This window comes from Molothrus ater, chromosome 6 (genome assembly GCF_012460135.2).
Source record: "Molothrus ater isolate BHLD 08-10-18 breed brown headed cowbird chromosome 6, BPBGC_Mater_1.1, whole genome shotgun sequence".
NCBI lineage: Eukaryota > Metazoa > Chordata > Aves > Passeriformes > Icteridae > Molothrus > Molothrus ater.
In genome coordinates this window covers 15,170,908-15,187,308 of record NC_050483.2, presented here as the reverse complement: position 1 = coordinate 15,187,308, position 16,401 = coordinate 15,170,908, and the positions used below count along the sequence as shown (strand labels likewise).

General features: G+C 46.0%; 1 protein-coding gene across 1 annotated transcript in view; it reads left to right on the top strand.

Moving 5' to 3' along the window:
• Positions 1-696: 696 nt before the first annotated feature.
• Positions 697-16,401, top strand: part of SLC22A18 (solute carrier family 22 member 18) — a 58,242-nt gene continuing 42,537 nt past the window's right edge. Inside the window, exons 1-4 of the mRNA XM_036384489.1 lie at positions 697-855; positions 2,229-2,326; positions 4,367-4,512; positions 5,424-5,556. Coding sequence (XP_036240382.1) covers positions 700-855; positions 2,229-2,326; positions 4,367-4,512; positions 5,424-5,556 — 533 coding nt within the window. The 5' untranslated portion in view covers positions 697-699. The remainder of the gene's footprint in view (positions 856-2,228; positions 2,327-4,366; positions 4,513-5,423; positions 5,557-16,401) is intronic.

The window sequence follows — 16,401 nt, the reverse complement described above, 5'->3', positions numbered from 1 at the left end:
GACTTAATACTTTTTTAAAAATGTTTTTGACGTTGGCTGGTAATCTGTAGTTTGAATGGAATCACATGTGAACATTTGCTAGCTCAGAATTACTATAAATTTGCAGCACCTGGAAAGGAGGGAAAATGGCTTAGGAAAAGATGATGAGAGGGGCTCTGACTACATGCAAGAGCTGTCTTTGTTCCAGGATCTGTATAAACCTACTGGAATTGGAAATAGTTGTTCTGCTGTAAGCTTCACTTGCAACCTCCAAAAATAAAAGCGAAGTGCCTTTCATGAAGAATTAAAACAGTCATCTCTCCTGAGCCACCAGGGGCAGTAAAAGTGAAGGAAGTGAAGCAGTTAAAAGAGTTGAAGAGCTTATCACATGCTCTTGTTTGGGGCAATGTTCACTTTCACTTTGCTGGGACGCTCCAGCTGATTTTTGTTGTGATGGCGCTTGGGGCAGTGAGCCCACAAGGCTGAAGAACCAGATCCGTGGATTGATGCACGGTTAACTTTGATCCTGCCTGGCTAGCAAGCAAAGGGAAGAGGAAAAAAAGAAAGAAAGAAACATTAGATCTGTGGCATGCTGGCTCAGCACTAAGCTTTGAACTGTGCACACAATTTGTGCCCCTTATCTACGCTTCACATTCGCAGCTAGCAAGTGCCTCGTGTCATTTCCCAGCCCGTCCTGCAACAAGCCATTCTGTGAGCACCATGAATGCAAAAACCAGCTCTGCAGGTGAGGAAGAAGCCTCAGGAATGAGCAATGAGACCCTGGGAGAGGCCAAAAGGCGGCAAGTGATCCGTGTTGCCTACGTGATTGCAGCCCTAGACCTGACCTTTCTCTTCATGCAGATGGGACTCATGCCTGTGAGTATGGGTTCTCTTGCTCCACAGCACATTTCCTTCAATGCAGGTTTTCCAGCAAAGCCAGAAGATAGTCTTTAGCAGGAAAGAGGAAAGGTATCCTTGAAACTGAGAGGAATACTTGGTATTCTTACCAAACAGGCAGGCTGTGTCTCTGTCCAGGGTACAGCTGATAAAAGCTGATTTATTACCTGGGCTGCAGTAGCACCCAGAGCCCTTTCCTGGCCTGAGGGCCCTGGGTGAAGCTGCTGTAGTTTGTGTCTTCTGACATGGAGTGTGAGAGTGACCCATCCAGCAGCTACCAGGAAGCAGAGGTTTCAGATCAAAGGCGGGGTTTTCTGAGTGTGTCATTAACCAGTTCAGTAGGATTCATTGCTTCTCACTTACTGGACTCTTCTGTCTGATTTTATAGAATCAATGAGGACTTTTGGTTGAAAAATACCCCTAAGATCATTGAATCCAATCAGAAACCTAACACTGCCAAGTCCACCACCAAACCATGTCCCCGAGTGCCACATCTAGACATTTTTGAGATACCTTCAGCAATGGTGATTCCATCACTTCCCTGGGCACTCTGTTCCAGTGCTTGACAAGCCTCTCAGTGCAGAAATGTTTTGCAATATCCAATCTAAACCATCCCTGGTACAACTTGAGGTAATTTCCTCATGTCCTATTGCTAGTTACTTGTGAACAGAGACTGACCCCAGCTGGCTACCAATCCCTTTCAGGCAGTTGTGGAGAGAGATAAGGTCTCCCTGCACTTCCAGGCAAAACAAAAGCATGACACAACAATAACATGAATCAGAAATAACTGCCCATTGGCTCTTCAAGGTATGCATCTGTGTTTTTTGCAAGCTCAGGCTGTGGGTGTACCATCTAGTAAAGGCAATATTTGCTCATGTTGTACTTTCATTGATTCTGGCTTGTTGATTAAACAACAGCTCCAGAACTTTTCCATATTTATCTCCCAGAGGATGGCTGGGCTGTTCCAGGTGCAGGGTCTGGAGGCAGAAGGCATTTAAAACTTCCCTTATCCCCCTTAGCAGTTGCTGAATACATTCAGCTGTGTTGAACTGCAAAGGTAAATGGTGATACAAACTTGTCAGCTGGTGCAAAACTGATGGTTTTGATCACATGTCCCTGCCCTTCAGGGTGTGGGACAGAGACATTTGGTCTTTATTAAGCTGCCAGTGTCTGGCCAATGAAGATTTCCTCTGCAGGGGTGGGGAACTGAAGGAAGTGGTTGTTTGGCACTATGATCCTCTCCACACAGATACTAAGATGGTTATTCATAAATACATCCTGCTTCTTTTCCATTTATTTGGGGTTTTTTGTGTTTTTGTTTGGGGTTTTTTTGGTTTTTTTTTCATTTTCAGTACTTGGCAAAGAGCCTAGGTTTGGATTCAGTGGGGTTTGGCTATCTCCAGACCATCTTTGGTGTCCTCCAGCTCGTGGGAGGTTACATTTTTGGAAGGTAAGTGAGAATGATTCTCATGACCCTTTATATAGCTGAAAAAGGCCAGGCATTTTTTCTACTTTCATAAAAATAATTTCATTCTGGTTTTGTGGTCCTGTTGAAATGTTTGAGGATTTCATAATGAGCAAGGGAAAAATAAATGCTATTATTAGAAATACTGCAGCATAGAAGCAGCCTTTATATTAACTTAGCTACATTTTAATGACACACATTTAAGTGTAATAATATCCTGGGAATGGGCTTAAACCACCAGAGTCCTCAGAGCCCAGGTCCTAACAGCTTAATTCTGCAAATGTTTTATAGCCATGTGTAACCTTAGAAATCCTGTGACTAGGAAACAAAACAAAAAAAGGAGGGTATTTATCGATGGCAAGTAGAGCTGTCAATTACAGTAAGTGAAGGTGGTGTCATTTCATCAGCTGAATCAATCTGCATCCATGTTGAATACAAATTTAGACTTGCATGGACCTTTAAGAACTTCTGAGAATCTGTTAAGAATATCTATAGACTCAAGCTATCAAAATAAGAAAAGAGTGGAAAATATTTGGGCTTTCTGCCTCTTTACCCAATGGAACAGACTCTCCTGTTCCTCATGAAATGCAAATAGCTCTAAAAAAATTGAGTGGTGGGAGAATACGTTCCTAAAGACCAAGAGAAATAAAACCCTGAAAGATATGTCTAATTCAATGACAGAAAACTAAAATGGGACAGAAAATGTATCTTCTCTTCTTGATCCTGCTACTGAGCAGCAAATTAATAAATGGATAGGGAGCTGCTGTAGGCTGCTTCAGTTTACCTGCAGGAAATTTATTTTCTGGCTGACATAGATTGGGAGCTCTACAGGATCCTCTGGTACATGGAGTGTGGCACTTTGTGGATCTGATCTCAGCCCTTGGACACATGCCCTTGGACACATTTTCAAATAAATAACAGCAACATTTGATTCTACAGCACTGCTTGGCAGAAAATGTGTTTTTAAGAATGGAGATGGTGCAAAGGGCCCACTTTTAATTAATAGGCTTTTCCTATTAATACACAAACCTAGAGTAGTACTTCTGTCCTGGATCTGGTGCCATCTGAAATCTGGTTCTCCTCCCTGCTTGTCATTCATTAATATCCAGAGTCACTGCTGAAGGGAAGGAAAATGGCAAAATCTGACTGGGACCGAAGGTGTCCTTTGCCAGAAGCCAAAATTTACAATATAGGTTTGAGATAAAAAGGAGTTTTCTAGACATGAGACTGCTTTGATTTCAGTGTAGGAACAGATTAAATAGAAAAGAGGAAGAAAGGGGAAAAGAGAGAATGTGTTTCTTAGCTCAGTTTTTCGTGTTCTTGCTTGATGCTCCTAAACAGATATGAGAAGATAAAGCACTGTGTTTACTTTTAAGCAACAAAACAACAAAATCCCCACTCCCCACACCAACAATGTAATGATTTGTGGTCTTTAGGTTACAAACAGCAAATGTAAACTGTCCTGGCTTACATGTAAACAGCAAAGTTTTGACTTGTGCCTCTCCCTCAACATAAAACTTTTTAATTACTTAAGCTTAGCTCTGTTTATATACCAACCCTGGCATTTTTAGGGGGTTGTTCCTCTTAGTGTAAACACAACTAATTGCTATGCAAGGTAATATTCATCTGCTAACTGTAATATGCAGCTTAAATAAAGGGAAGGAAGGAGGAATTGTAACAAGAAACTCTGTCTAAGGCCTGTTTTATGGTCATCTTAGACCCTGTTGCTCAGAACCTGTTCTGGTACTCTCAGACTTTGTCCAACTTAAGCTTTTTAAGATTCTTGGAGTTGAATTACAGCAAAGAGTTGGAGCTGGGTCAAAACCTGATCTGACTGGGGTTTTGCCTGTTTGTGTTTTGGGGCCTGGGGAGTTTGTGGTTGTTTGTTAGTGTGTTTAGTTGTGGTGTTGTTTTTTCCCCTTAAATAGGAGCAAAACTGATTTACTGTTGAGAAGTCTTTTATTTTCCTTTTTTTTTTTTTAACCTAAATAGAAAACTGACAACCTTGTGCCATTTCTGTACCAGGTTTGCAGATCAATTTGGTGCCCGAGCAGCCTTAATTCTCTCCTGTGCATCTGGAAGCTTCTTCTTCCTGCTTATGTCCCTCTCCACCAACATCCCCCTCCTCTTCCTCTCCAGGCTGCCAGGAGTGTTCATGCATGGGATACCAGGTAAGGTCAGTCAGGGATGTGTAGCTTTCCAAATTGCTTTTCCTGCCTGATTCCCCCCCCCCCTTCTGGCTTGTTTTAGGGGAAGTCACCAGGTCCAACAGCATGAAGGAAGGCAGGAGGAGCATGGGATGGTCCTCAGGGGTGAAATGGTGGGAACATGAAGCAGCAGGTGGAAAGCAGTGCTGATTAGTCTGAGTTCAGGCCCACCTTCCTGTAGAATCTTGAGGGAATTGTTTGGCCTTGATCATCCAGGCCATCATGGGTGCAAGTCACTTGCTGGCAGCAGTGTTACCCCAGACTTTCCAGCTGCCATCTTGCAGCCAGGATGTTTTACACAAAACCTTTTCCCTTTCTCCTGCTAAAATGAACATACTGGTAAAAATTAAACATTATTACAAAAATACCTTCCACCAAGCTGTTCTGTTTTGGCGGATGTTTCCTATATTTTTCATGAAGACATAAACTTCAGATACTAGAAGTCCATGTAACTCATGCAAGAGGAATCAAGTTGATAATGCTTCCTGTCACTTGTGAAGGGCTTATTTGAGTGGTTTGAATGGTTCTGTTTCTCATGACTGCTGGGGCTGTTGTGTCCAAAACTGATGGACTATGGGGCTCCCAGAGGAGATTGACAGTGCTTATTTGGAGGCCCTCTTCCATGCAAAGTATGAAAATTAAAAGCTGGGGAAATTGCCTCTGGCCAGAAACCATCCCAGAAAAGTTTTAATTGGGAAAAAAAAAAAGGAAACCCCAAATAAAAACAAACAAAACCCCACCAAAACAAACAAACAAAAAAACCCCCCAAACCAAAGCAAAACCCCAAAAAGCTCTTAATGGCTTAGCAATAAAACCATGGGAAGTGCTGGGGCATCTGCTCAAACTGTGTGGTTTGATATTTTTCCCCCCTGCAGGTGCTCAGAAGGTTATTACAGATGTGACCACTCCTTCCCAACGTGCTGGTGCTTTGGGGAAGCTGGGCTTTTGCTTTGGAGTGGGCATCATTACTGGCTCTGTCGTGGGAGGTGTTCTGTCCACCAAATTCGGGTGAGTGATCCACTTGTTTGGTACTGATTTTGTTGCAATCACAGAGGGAGCTGTAAGGGATATTCTGCTGCCCTAGAGCTTTTGATGCTGTCTTACTCCTGGTGGCAGTAGAGGACCATACCAGAACTCAACATTTTGCTTTCCGTGCTGCTACAAAGAGTACTGCCACTGTTTTCAAGGAGATCTTGTTGAAAATCTCACCTTCTGCCTACTTAAGTACATTTTAAAACAAAATAGATTGAGAAGTGGATTTTGTCTTTCTGCTGATTGTCTTGTCTTTGGAGCTGAGAGTGCTGAAAGAGCTTTTAACAAATGATATTGTACAACTGAGAAATGGAAATCAGGAGCAACATGAAACTTGTGGAGAAAATGGTGTCTTTGGGACATGCTCAATATAGGGCAAGACTATGGGAAAGGGGAAGGCAAGCTTGGGACAGTGGGGGAAGAGAGTGAGGGGGTCCAACCCTGTCACAGCAAGATGAAGCAGACACCTGACAATTCCATGTTGGCTCTCCACAGCCTGGCACATCATAGCAGGCTGCCACCTTCTCTTACATTCTGCAGAAGGAAATAAATGCTCAAAAGGTTTGGTGTGTCAGAGAATTTTGCAGGCAGTGAAGTGCATGTGGCTGTAATCTCCTTGGAGGATTCCCCAGCATTGCTCTGGTGGGGGAAAAAAATCCCTGGTGGACATTCAGATTTTTGGTTTGCTCTGCTTCTCTTTACTATGGATGCTTGCCTCTGCAGACTGGTTAAAATAACTCTACAGCATAGGATAGAGGGTAAAAATCACTCCCATCCTCGTCCCAGTGCAATAAGCTCTGTGGACTGTGCATGGTCCTGCATCTCCTGGGTGTTTTGCACGGGGCACAGTGGATTATGATGTGGAGTGTCGTGTGTTGTTCTCTGAATCCCACTGTGCATTCAGGCGCTGCAGTGATGCAATTTAGTGTGTGAAATCCTTTCATAGGTTGAGGACAATGCTGTAACCTTGTAACCTTAGGCAGCAGCCCTAAAACCTGTTGGCTGCTGTACCTTGGCAGTGTTGGCCAAGTGACACAAAACTGATCAGGAGGATTCATTTTGTAGTTATTACATGGTTACATAAAATTAAAATTGGGGATATATATAATATTACCTGATCAGCATTTAAAGGTGTTTATAGATGCTGCTGGCTGAGTGCTGGTTTTAATAAGTATTGTTTTTAACCAAATACAGTGATTGTAGACCTTTATGTGTTAACTGAAAGTAAAGGTTACCTCAGTTCTCAGCTTTGGTTATATACCCATATTTAAACATTAACATGGAAGCAACGTTGCTATCTAGCAAAAATTTATGAGATTTCACTTTCCAGTGTGTGCATCGGTCACAGGTTTATAGAAAAGAGGCAGGGGAGGGAATCTCCTGTGTCATTTAATTAGTCAGGGACCTTGACTGGAAGGCAGCCGAGCTTTTGCACGTCAGGTGCTGTCAGACAACGGGAGGCTTCCACACTTGCTCACCTTGAAAGCTTCTGGACCTTAAACTTTGTGTCGGCAGCACAACGCTGAGAAAAGTGAACCTTGTCCGTAATTATGGGAGAGTGCGACAGCTGCCCGTGGAAAAGGAGCCAGCAGCTCTTGGCTTTCCCCAGCAGGGCTGGTTGGTTTCCCTCGCGTCCTGCGGAGGGCGGCTTCAGCCCGCTGCTCCTGCCCGGCATTTGGGGCTGCTCTGCGCTCCCAGGGCAGGGCTGGGGAAAGCAGCGCCTGCTCCGCTCCCTGAGCATCTCTGCATCCTCCTGGAAGGACAACAGGAATTTCTATTCACACGGGATGAGCTGTACCGTGCTGGCAGCACCCCGATGTGCACAGAGGTTGATAGGATGTGATAAACAGCAGCTGCAAGCTTAGGAAGCTGCTCTGAGGGTTTGGTACCAAGGTTTGCTGCGGCCCAACCCCACTGCGCTTAGCTCCTCTGCCAGATTTCAGTGCAAAGATTAGAGGAACAATCCACCGGGCTTTAAGTGTTTTGGCACCGGTGGAGAGCAGGAATTCAGCTGAGAGCAGCTCTGTGCCACGGACAGCCCCGAGCGTCGCCATCCCCTCCGGCTGTGCCTGCCGCAGGAAGGAGCGGGTGCTGCCCTAGGGACACGGCCCGGGCTCCCTGGCCTTGCTGCTGTGCCCCACAGCCTGGCTGCTCATCCTCCCTCCCTCTTTCCCACATTTGTACAGGAAGGCTCCAGCTGAATTTGGAGCTGCGTCATCACTTCCTTTTTTTTTTTTTTTTTCCCCAGAAGAATGACCCAATCACCTTCCATTGAAAAAGCATTTCTGCTGTGTCATGGAAGAACAAAGCTGGAGATTTCTGTCCACTCTGTGTTCTTTGCTTTCCCTTACCACAAAGCTGGCCAGCATCCCCCATGTGTTGTTGACAGCCTTATTCATATGTTAGCAGTGCTGTGTATACAAGAGAGGGAGTAGAAATCACTCTCAGTTCCTCAGCTGATGTCATTTTGGTATTATTCTTCTGTGTTGTATTTACCATTGATGTATTTGACCTAAAGAACTGGTCTGTTACTGTTTTCATTGTTGGAATAATATTTGTCAACCCTTATTTATTAAGGGAGCCCCGAGGAAGTTGAATGTCTTGTTCTGATTTGCATAGGATTTTTTGGATGTTAGATCCTGACCTCTGCTGTTAAACTGTAACTGCCAGCTCCAGCCCTTCCTCTTCTTCTCTTTGAAGTGCCACATTTCCCCCCTTGTTTTCCAAAACTTTGCTGGTCAGGCAAATTTCACCACCTGAGGATGAAGTATAAGCCAAGTTATTAACACAAGCAGTTGTAACCATTTAACAATTTGGAAAGTGTTTTTCTGTTTGCATGGTTTTTTGGTTTTTTTTCTTTAATTGGTGTTTTCTGGTAATTGATCGGTTGGGTCAGGACTGTGGATATAAAATTCCTTCAGCTTGAAAAGAACTCCTGTAGTTCAGCTGAGGGCTACACAGATTCTTGGGGAATGCAAACTCCCTAAGAGTTCGTCCACAAAAGGGGACTAAGAAAAGGAGCTCTGTTTGCACTCTGGAGAGGTTCTCCCTCCCTGTACACCTTCTGCAAAGCTGTTGTGGGGCCACTTGCTGCAGGTGAGTGCACCCCTAAAGGGAGGTGATTTGGTGCTTGCAGCAGACTTCTGTGGCAGCCCTGTGGGTGAAAGGTGGAAGTAGGCAGCTGGATTAGTTTTCAAAAGCGGAAAGATGAGTCTAGGTAGTTAATTACAGAGATTTCATCCTTTCTTCTGGGACTATGATTAATTACATTTGGCTGCTTTTTTCTTTCCTTCTAACAAGGCTGCAGAGAATCTCTGCTGCATCACCCAAGAATTGTTTGCTTTCTATGGACACAGAGAAATTTCTTCATTTTAGTGACTCAGCTGTAGGCTTAAATCTCCTGGAGCAATTATTCTTTTGATTACATCAGGCTTTGGGGATAGTTGTTGGGATTTTTTTCCCCCTGGCTCTGCTATTATCCTTCTTCCTCATGGGGAAAAGAAGGAGCTTGTTTCCCTGGAGTAGGGAATTGCTTTTTTTTTTTTTTTTTTTTTTTCAAACACCCATTTGAACAAAGTCCTCTGGCAGGATATTTCTCATGGCTTCGTGGCAGAGTGGAAAAACTGTGGGTGTTGAAAGGACTGAAGGTTGGGAGCTGGGAAGGTGGGTGGGAGCATGGCAAGGGGTGAAAGGGTTGTGCTCCATTTCGGGACAAAGCAGGGCATTCTGCTTCTGGGAGCTGCTCCTGCTCCCTTCCAGCAAAAACTCTGATGTTTCTCCGCCTGGGATGATGCTGCTCAGCCAAGCAGCAAGGACTGGTGACGCTTGTACAGGCATTGCTTTGTCCTTTGTGTCAAGGCACTTGGGAGAAAGGGAGGTGGAGTCTGCTTGCCAGCAGGCAAGTCATCCATAATCTGCAACGTGGTCTGTCACTGCTGGTTGAGCTCTGTGGTGCCATGGCAGGAATGGGGACAGAAGAGGAAATGGGCTGTTTGTCAAGGAGCTGATGGCTTGGGAGAGGTGCAGATGCCCTCAGCTGTGGCCTTCTCTGAAAAAACAAAACAGAATCTAAGGGTTTTTTCTTATTACTTACTCTGCATGGCAGCTGTCTTAATTTGGAAGACATGGCCCTGAAGTTTATCTGTAAATTCTGTGATGGGGGATCATGGATATTATCCTTCAACAACTTGTTGAAGAAGTCAGGTTTAGGGCACTTCTGTCCTCTATTCCCAGCACCAGAAGTTTCTAGTTCTGATAACTTGTTTAACCTATTCTTGAACCTAAGAAATGCCTCAGTGCACTTTGGGTGGAGTTCAACTAATCTTAGACATCTACAGGGGAGACAACTGCACCTAAACTTGCTGTTCAGACTCTGTGGTTGACAGAGACACAGGTGGTTCTACAGCATCCTTTACTTCCTCATGAAGCAGTCCTGAAGCAGCTCAGGGAACCATCTGCTTCCTAAGCTTTTTCTTGCTTGACCCCCAAGTCCCAGGACACATTTCTGGCCATCAGCACACTGTACCTGTGGCCAAGGTCCTGGAGTTTGATGCTGGATTGTGAACTTACCAAAAGCCACCAGGATGCAGGTTCTGAGTAGTTTTCTGTCTATGCTGCATTCATACAACAGTTAGGTCTGCACTGAGCTCTTCCCCAGCTCTTCCTTCCTGCAAACCTCTAACATGCCTCCCACATCTAGGCCACCAATTTTTAGTTTGGGTGCCCTGGCTTTCTGCTATGTACCCACTGGAAGATGAGGCTGTCACTGCAAAGGTGCCCTTGTTCCCACTTGGCTTATCTTCAGTAAAGATGGCTCTTCTGTGCTCTCCCTGGCCCGAGCTCCAGTGGAGGGAGGTGTGATGATGGAGCCAAGAGCTCCTCCTTGGTCCTTCACCCGTAGGTGGGGCCCTTTCCCAAGGGAGGAAGAGTGGGGTTTAGGGCAGGAGCCAGCAGCTCCTGGGAGGGAGAGCCCGTGCCTTGTGGCTGCCCTCAAGGAGGGCTAGGCTTGGGTTGAGCTAATGGGGGGATGTTGGCAGCCCCTTCCTCAGCCTTATCAGGTGTGCTCTCCATTTTCCTTCAAAACCACCATTCCCACTTAGCCTTCTGCAGGGATTATGTTGGGAGGGCTGTGAGTGAGGCTGTGGCAGCTCACAGGGGATGGCCACCTGCCCCTTTTCCCCATAGCACCCTCCTACCTCCCAGGCATCTCTACCTTTAGAGGTTTGCTGCTTCATTTTCCCAAAGTAACCATGGTGAAAATGCATTTTAGGAAAAAAAAAAAATACCCAGAGCTTTCTCCTGTGACTGGCTTGTGCTGCTTACAGAGAGCTGAGGTTTGGAGGCTGCTGGAGATTGACTTGCACCAGAGCCATGGGAAGAGGGACTCCTGGCAGGATTTGCCTGGTTTTCCTCCATGGGCTGACAGCAGTTATCTAAACAAACAGGCAGATAGAAAATAAAAGGCAGAGGGAGAAGGATATCTCCAGGGGAGCCAAGGAAATTTCCCTGCTGCCTTTTCCAGCTTTCATCATGCCTGTGCACTGGGGGAGGCTGCCCTGCCTCGCACCCCATGCCTGGAGTCAGAAAGTGAGGGGGCGGCGGGTGAGCGAAACCCTGCTCTGTGTGCGTGGTCGCCAGATCGCAATCAAAAGCGTGTGTGTGTTTGTGGAGTCAGCTCTGCCGAACAATTATGGATGTTTGAACACTGCTCCCCTCCCCTGATGCACCCTGGGTGCCTGTGCAGTGCAGAGCCCTGCCTGATCTATTGTTAACTGAGTCCCATGTAGGCTGTGAGGTGGTGGCTGATTTTTCTTGTTAAGTCTGGCTTAACAGCCCCGAGGAATAACTAAAAAGTGGGGGCAACAAACCCACAATGAAACCAAAATGGGAATTTTATGAAAAGGCACAAGGTTTTTTAGGTCTGGCCTTGCTAGCAGAAGTCAAGTTGGAGGGCTGAACATGACCCTCACAGCCCAGGTTGCACAATGAGGCAGTGTCTGCTCATGACTCACTGGAGCTTCATCTGCTCCTTCCACTCCTGGACTATTTCATGACTGGGCAGCAAATCCGGCAATATCACTGGGAATTGAAATCCAGGAAAATACTGTTTTCTTTGTTAACAGAAAATAGAAGGTACAGAATAGCTTGTGGTTAAGTCCCTGAATTGGGATTTGGGACTTGGCTCTGCTGTGATTTTCCCGTGATGAGAGTAAGTTATCCCGTCCCTCTGCACTGCTGTTTCTCATGCATAATACAGGGCAATGAGATAGTGTTTCCTTTCCTCATCCAATACATTTATAATATTGCTATTTAGATCATACAGCCTTTGGGATGCAGACTTTCTCTATCACAAGGTATGCTTATGCAAATATATCTACTACCTTGAGGGAATACATCCTGCTTTTCCTGGATGTATTCTCTTTTTCATCCCCTGGTGCCCTGGGCAGGCAGAGTCTTTGTAAGCCCAATTACCATCCCGTTCTGGGGGGCTTATTTCTCTTTTTTCTTTTTTACTTTTTTTCCCCCCTATCTTTCTTAGTTGTTTGTAAAGAGTCAGAGCCAGGTTAGGGAGTTTTTTGTCATAGAAGAGTCCCAGAGGCTGAGCCCAGCAAGACCTAGCAGAGGGACCTCCAGGGCAACCTGAGGTGGCCCTACCTTCCTCCCTTTGTGTTTGTGCATATTCAAGCGGCCAGCCCTCTCCTTTACTTCTCCTAATCCTTTTGATTCAAAGGGTCATGCTTATGTTTCATTCTGATCTGCTTCAGTGAACAAGCCCAGCTTTGTGGCGAGGCCAGGGCAGGAAGGATGTGGTGCTTGTGTGGGAAGGACTATCAGACAAGGGAGGGAGGGAAGGTCAGGATGAACGGAAATGTGCGGATGTGGCATGTGAAGGGTGGGCTGGGAGGAGTTAAGACTCCTGGAGTTAGGGAGATGAGGAGTGAAGCTCTGCAGGAGACAGACTTAGATTTTTGATGTATTGTGTCACCGGGGGCAGTAAGATTAGGGCACCAAGGGGCTTGGGCTGCAAGGAAGGAGTGTTTCCAAAATAGACCTTCATTTGCCACAAGGGAAGAAGGGACAGCACACCTGCTGCTGCTTTCCTGGTTTTCTCCTGCCTGAAATATGCCTGCTGTAAAGGATGGGTGGAAAAGTAGCCTTTTTGTAAGACTTTGTAAGGCTTTTATGCCATTCCTGATGCTTTTCTTGCTGCTGGGTGGCTGGAGAGGGACAACACCCCATTGTCACAAGGTGCCAGTTCACTTATGGGCCAGGCTGAAGGGCAGACAGCTTGAATGGGGTGTTTAGCATGAAATGGACCGGGTGTGACCTTCTCATGAACCACAGCAGCTTACGTGGCCCCATCCAGAGCTTTTGTTGGCTCTTGGTCTCCTTATGAAACCCTGCTCACAGCCACACCGGCAGAGCCAAAGGTGTGTCAAGCATCTGGGCAGTGGATGTGGCCAGAGGGCAAAGGAGTTTCTGAATGGCCATCTCCAGGCACTCACTCGTTGGGGCTTGTCTCCTTCACAAACCATGGGATGGTGCAGCCAAGCGGGAAGGTATTTCCAGCATCAGAAACTTCTTGGTGCTCCTCAGAGTCCTGTCAGTGAGCAGCTGGAGTGCGTGGAGCCACTGCATGGAGCTCTGCCTGGGGATGGATGAAGAGAGCACCAAGGATTTACGGGTCAGGACTAAGGGAGGACAAGTGACTTGATAGTCTGGGTCTGCTGTAGGCCATCCAGCTGGTGACAGAGCAAATGGCGTCCTCTATTCAGATAGGAGTGATCTCGTGTTCAGAAGCTCTGGTCCTGGAAGGGACAACAAAACTGATCATAAGCAATGCAGGAGGGGAGAGAACTTCCTGCTCCAAGGCATACAGGAGCCAGTGAGGAGAGGTGTTATGCTGGACCTTGTTCTTAGCATAGGAAAGATTGATGGGGAAGGTGAAGCTCAGGCACAGCCTTGGCTGCAGTGACCATGGAATGGTGGAGTTGAGAACCTCAGTGCAAGGAGGGTGCAGAGCAACCTGCCTGCCCTGGGCTTCAGGAGAACAGACTTTGGCCACTTCAGGAATCTGCTTGGTAAAGTGCCATGGGATAAAGCCCTGGGGGGAAGAGGGGTCCGAGCAAACTGGTTGATCTTCAAAGATCACCTCCTCTAAGCTTAGGAGAGATGTAGCCCAACAAAGTTGACAGGCAAAAATACATGGATGAACAAGCAGCTCCTGGAAAATCTCAAACAGAGGATGTCTGAGGGAAGCCTTCTGAGGGTGGAAGCAAGGACAGTTAGCCTGGGAGGAATACAGAAAGATCATCTAAGTAGCCAGGGATCAGGTTAGGAAAACAAAAGCCCAGACAGAATTAAATCTGACCAATGACATCAAGAGCAATAGGAAGAGCTTCTATAGGCATGTGGTTGATAAGAGGATGATGGTGGAAAATATAGGCCCTCTCCAGAAGGAAATAGGAGACCTGGTTCCATGGGATATGGAGAAGGCTGAGGTATGGATGATGTTTTTGCCTCAGTCTTCACTGGCAAGTGTCCCAGCCACACTGCCCAAGTCAGAGCCAAGAAGGAAAAAGCAGGAGCTGGAGGAAAGAACCTTCTGCTCTAGAAGGCAAAGCTCAGCATGGCCCAGCAATGTGTACTTGCAGCCCAAAAGGCTCACTGTGTCCTGGGCTGCATCAAGAGCAGTGTGGCAAGCGGGTTGAGGGAGAGGATTCTGCCCCTCTACTCCACTCTCAAGAGCACCTGGAGACCTGCATCCAGCTCTGGAGGCCCAAGCATAAGAAGGATGTTGAAGGCATTGGAGGGATCCAGAGGAGGGCCACAAGGGAGGTAGCACCTCTGCTATGAAGACAGCTGAGAGACTTGTTGGTTTTCAGCCTAGAGAAGAGAGGAGCCTGGGGAGACCTTAAAGCACCTTCCACTACATAAAGGGGGTCTATATGAAAGATGGAGGGGGGCTTTTTACTAGGACATGTAGTGACAGGACAAGAGGTAATGGCTTTAGGTTAGATATTAGAAATAAACTCTTTTTACTGTGAGAATGGTGAGGCACTGGCAGAGGCATTGTGGGTGCTCCATCCCTGGAGGTGTTCAAGGCCAGGTTGGATGGAGCTCTGAGCAACCTGATCTAGTAGGATGTGCCCCTGCCCATGGCAAGGGTTTGGAAATAGGTGATTTTTAAGGCCTTTTCCAGCCCAAGTCATTCTGTGATTCTATCAAATGTTGTCCTCAGCATTCATATCACAAGCTCCTGACTGCTTGTGCTGAGCCCTGTGCTGTGCCGAGCAGTGCAGGAAATTACCATAAGCACTGCTGGCAAACAAAGATGCTGATCCAAGAGGAGGGAGACACTCATGGTGGGATCTGAGGGGCCAGACACCATGGTGTAAGTCCATTAGTGCACCCTGTGTTGAGCTAGCAGTGTGTCTGTGCCATAGGACACACTGAAACACTCCCTGTTTGCCCAGTCAGCAGCTGCAGGTGGCAAAACAACCTCTTATGGGGTTGTATCCCACTTGGGGGGATATGCAGCAGCAGATTTGGAAGAGTAGCATGTCTTGTTGTTGGCTATTGCTTGGATGGCCTGAGAGAGACAAAAGCCTTATATGTTCATTGAAATTATTTGCTTTGCTTTATCATCATGTAGGGGGTTTGGCTCTGCTCTCCAGCTGCCCTCTTAGGCAGAAGCAGTTGCCAGCCTTTCCAGAAATTACTGTGATTTTCTTCATCTCCCACTTGGCACTGTCTAAAGTAGATTTTCAGCAGATAGGAATTCAGTGCTTTTGGATGTGCGATCCATTTAAGGTAGTTCAGGATCTGAAAACTGAGAGAGTTTTTGAGAATCAGAGGTTTCCTTGTTTAGCTGCTATTACAGCAACTGTTGCTTCGATTTTAATTTATTTTTCTTAGAGGAGAGGGGATTGCATATCCAATCCATTGTGGTTTATATGCAGTATTAACTTTCTCAGTCTCACTAAATGTTCCTTTATTCTATTATATTCTCAGCTAAAACTTTTGGTCTAATTACATCTTTACAAAACTTCACTGTGAATCCCTTTGAAATCTGCACCATTTTTATGGGATTTGGTTCAATTATCTTTTACCCCGGGGTATGTGATCTGAGACATACTGAAGTCATTGTGTTTCCTTTGAGTTTGGTTTTAAATCAAGCTCCGGGTAAAGAAATTTGTAGAGGAAGGAAGGAAAGCCCCAGAAACCTAAAAGATTCCTGCAGGATATGCCTTTAAAAGACCCTGAATAATTAGAAATCCCCTTGGAAAAGCCATCTGGGGAGCATCTGAGCAATGCTTACAGGAGGCCTGAGTCTTAAATGCTGTTCTGAGACTTTTAAAAAAGGGGAGATGAAAGACAGTAATGGTTATTAAAGCTGAGGATGTTCATGCATCAGATGTTTAAACTTACTTCCTACAGAAGCTTGGAGAGGTTTTTTTCTGATATAAAGCTGTATAACAGATTCTGTCTTGTGTGATGGGTTTTTCCCCTCTTCCCTTTCCAACTGTCTGGACACAGTTGGATATGAGACAGATGATAGATCAATTCTTCCAGCTAATGTTTTCCAGTGCAGTCCTGGTGGTTTCCCAGTCTTTCAGGAATTCCCTTTCATGACAGAAAGAGGCCTTCTTCTGAATCTAGTGATGTTTAGAAAAGAAATTTTTAAAGCATTTGTTGAATGACTCCTTTTGGTAACCGGAGGAGGCTGTGGTTGGTGACACCAGGCTCACACCTCACCCTACACCCACGTGTGTTCTCATTGCATGTGATTACACGGTCTGGGATGTGTAATTGCCTGAT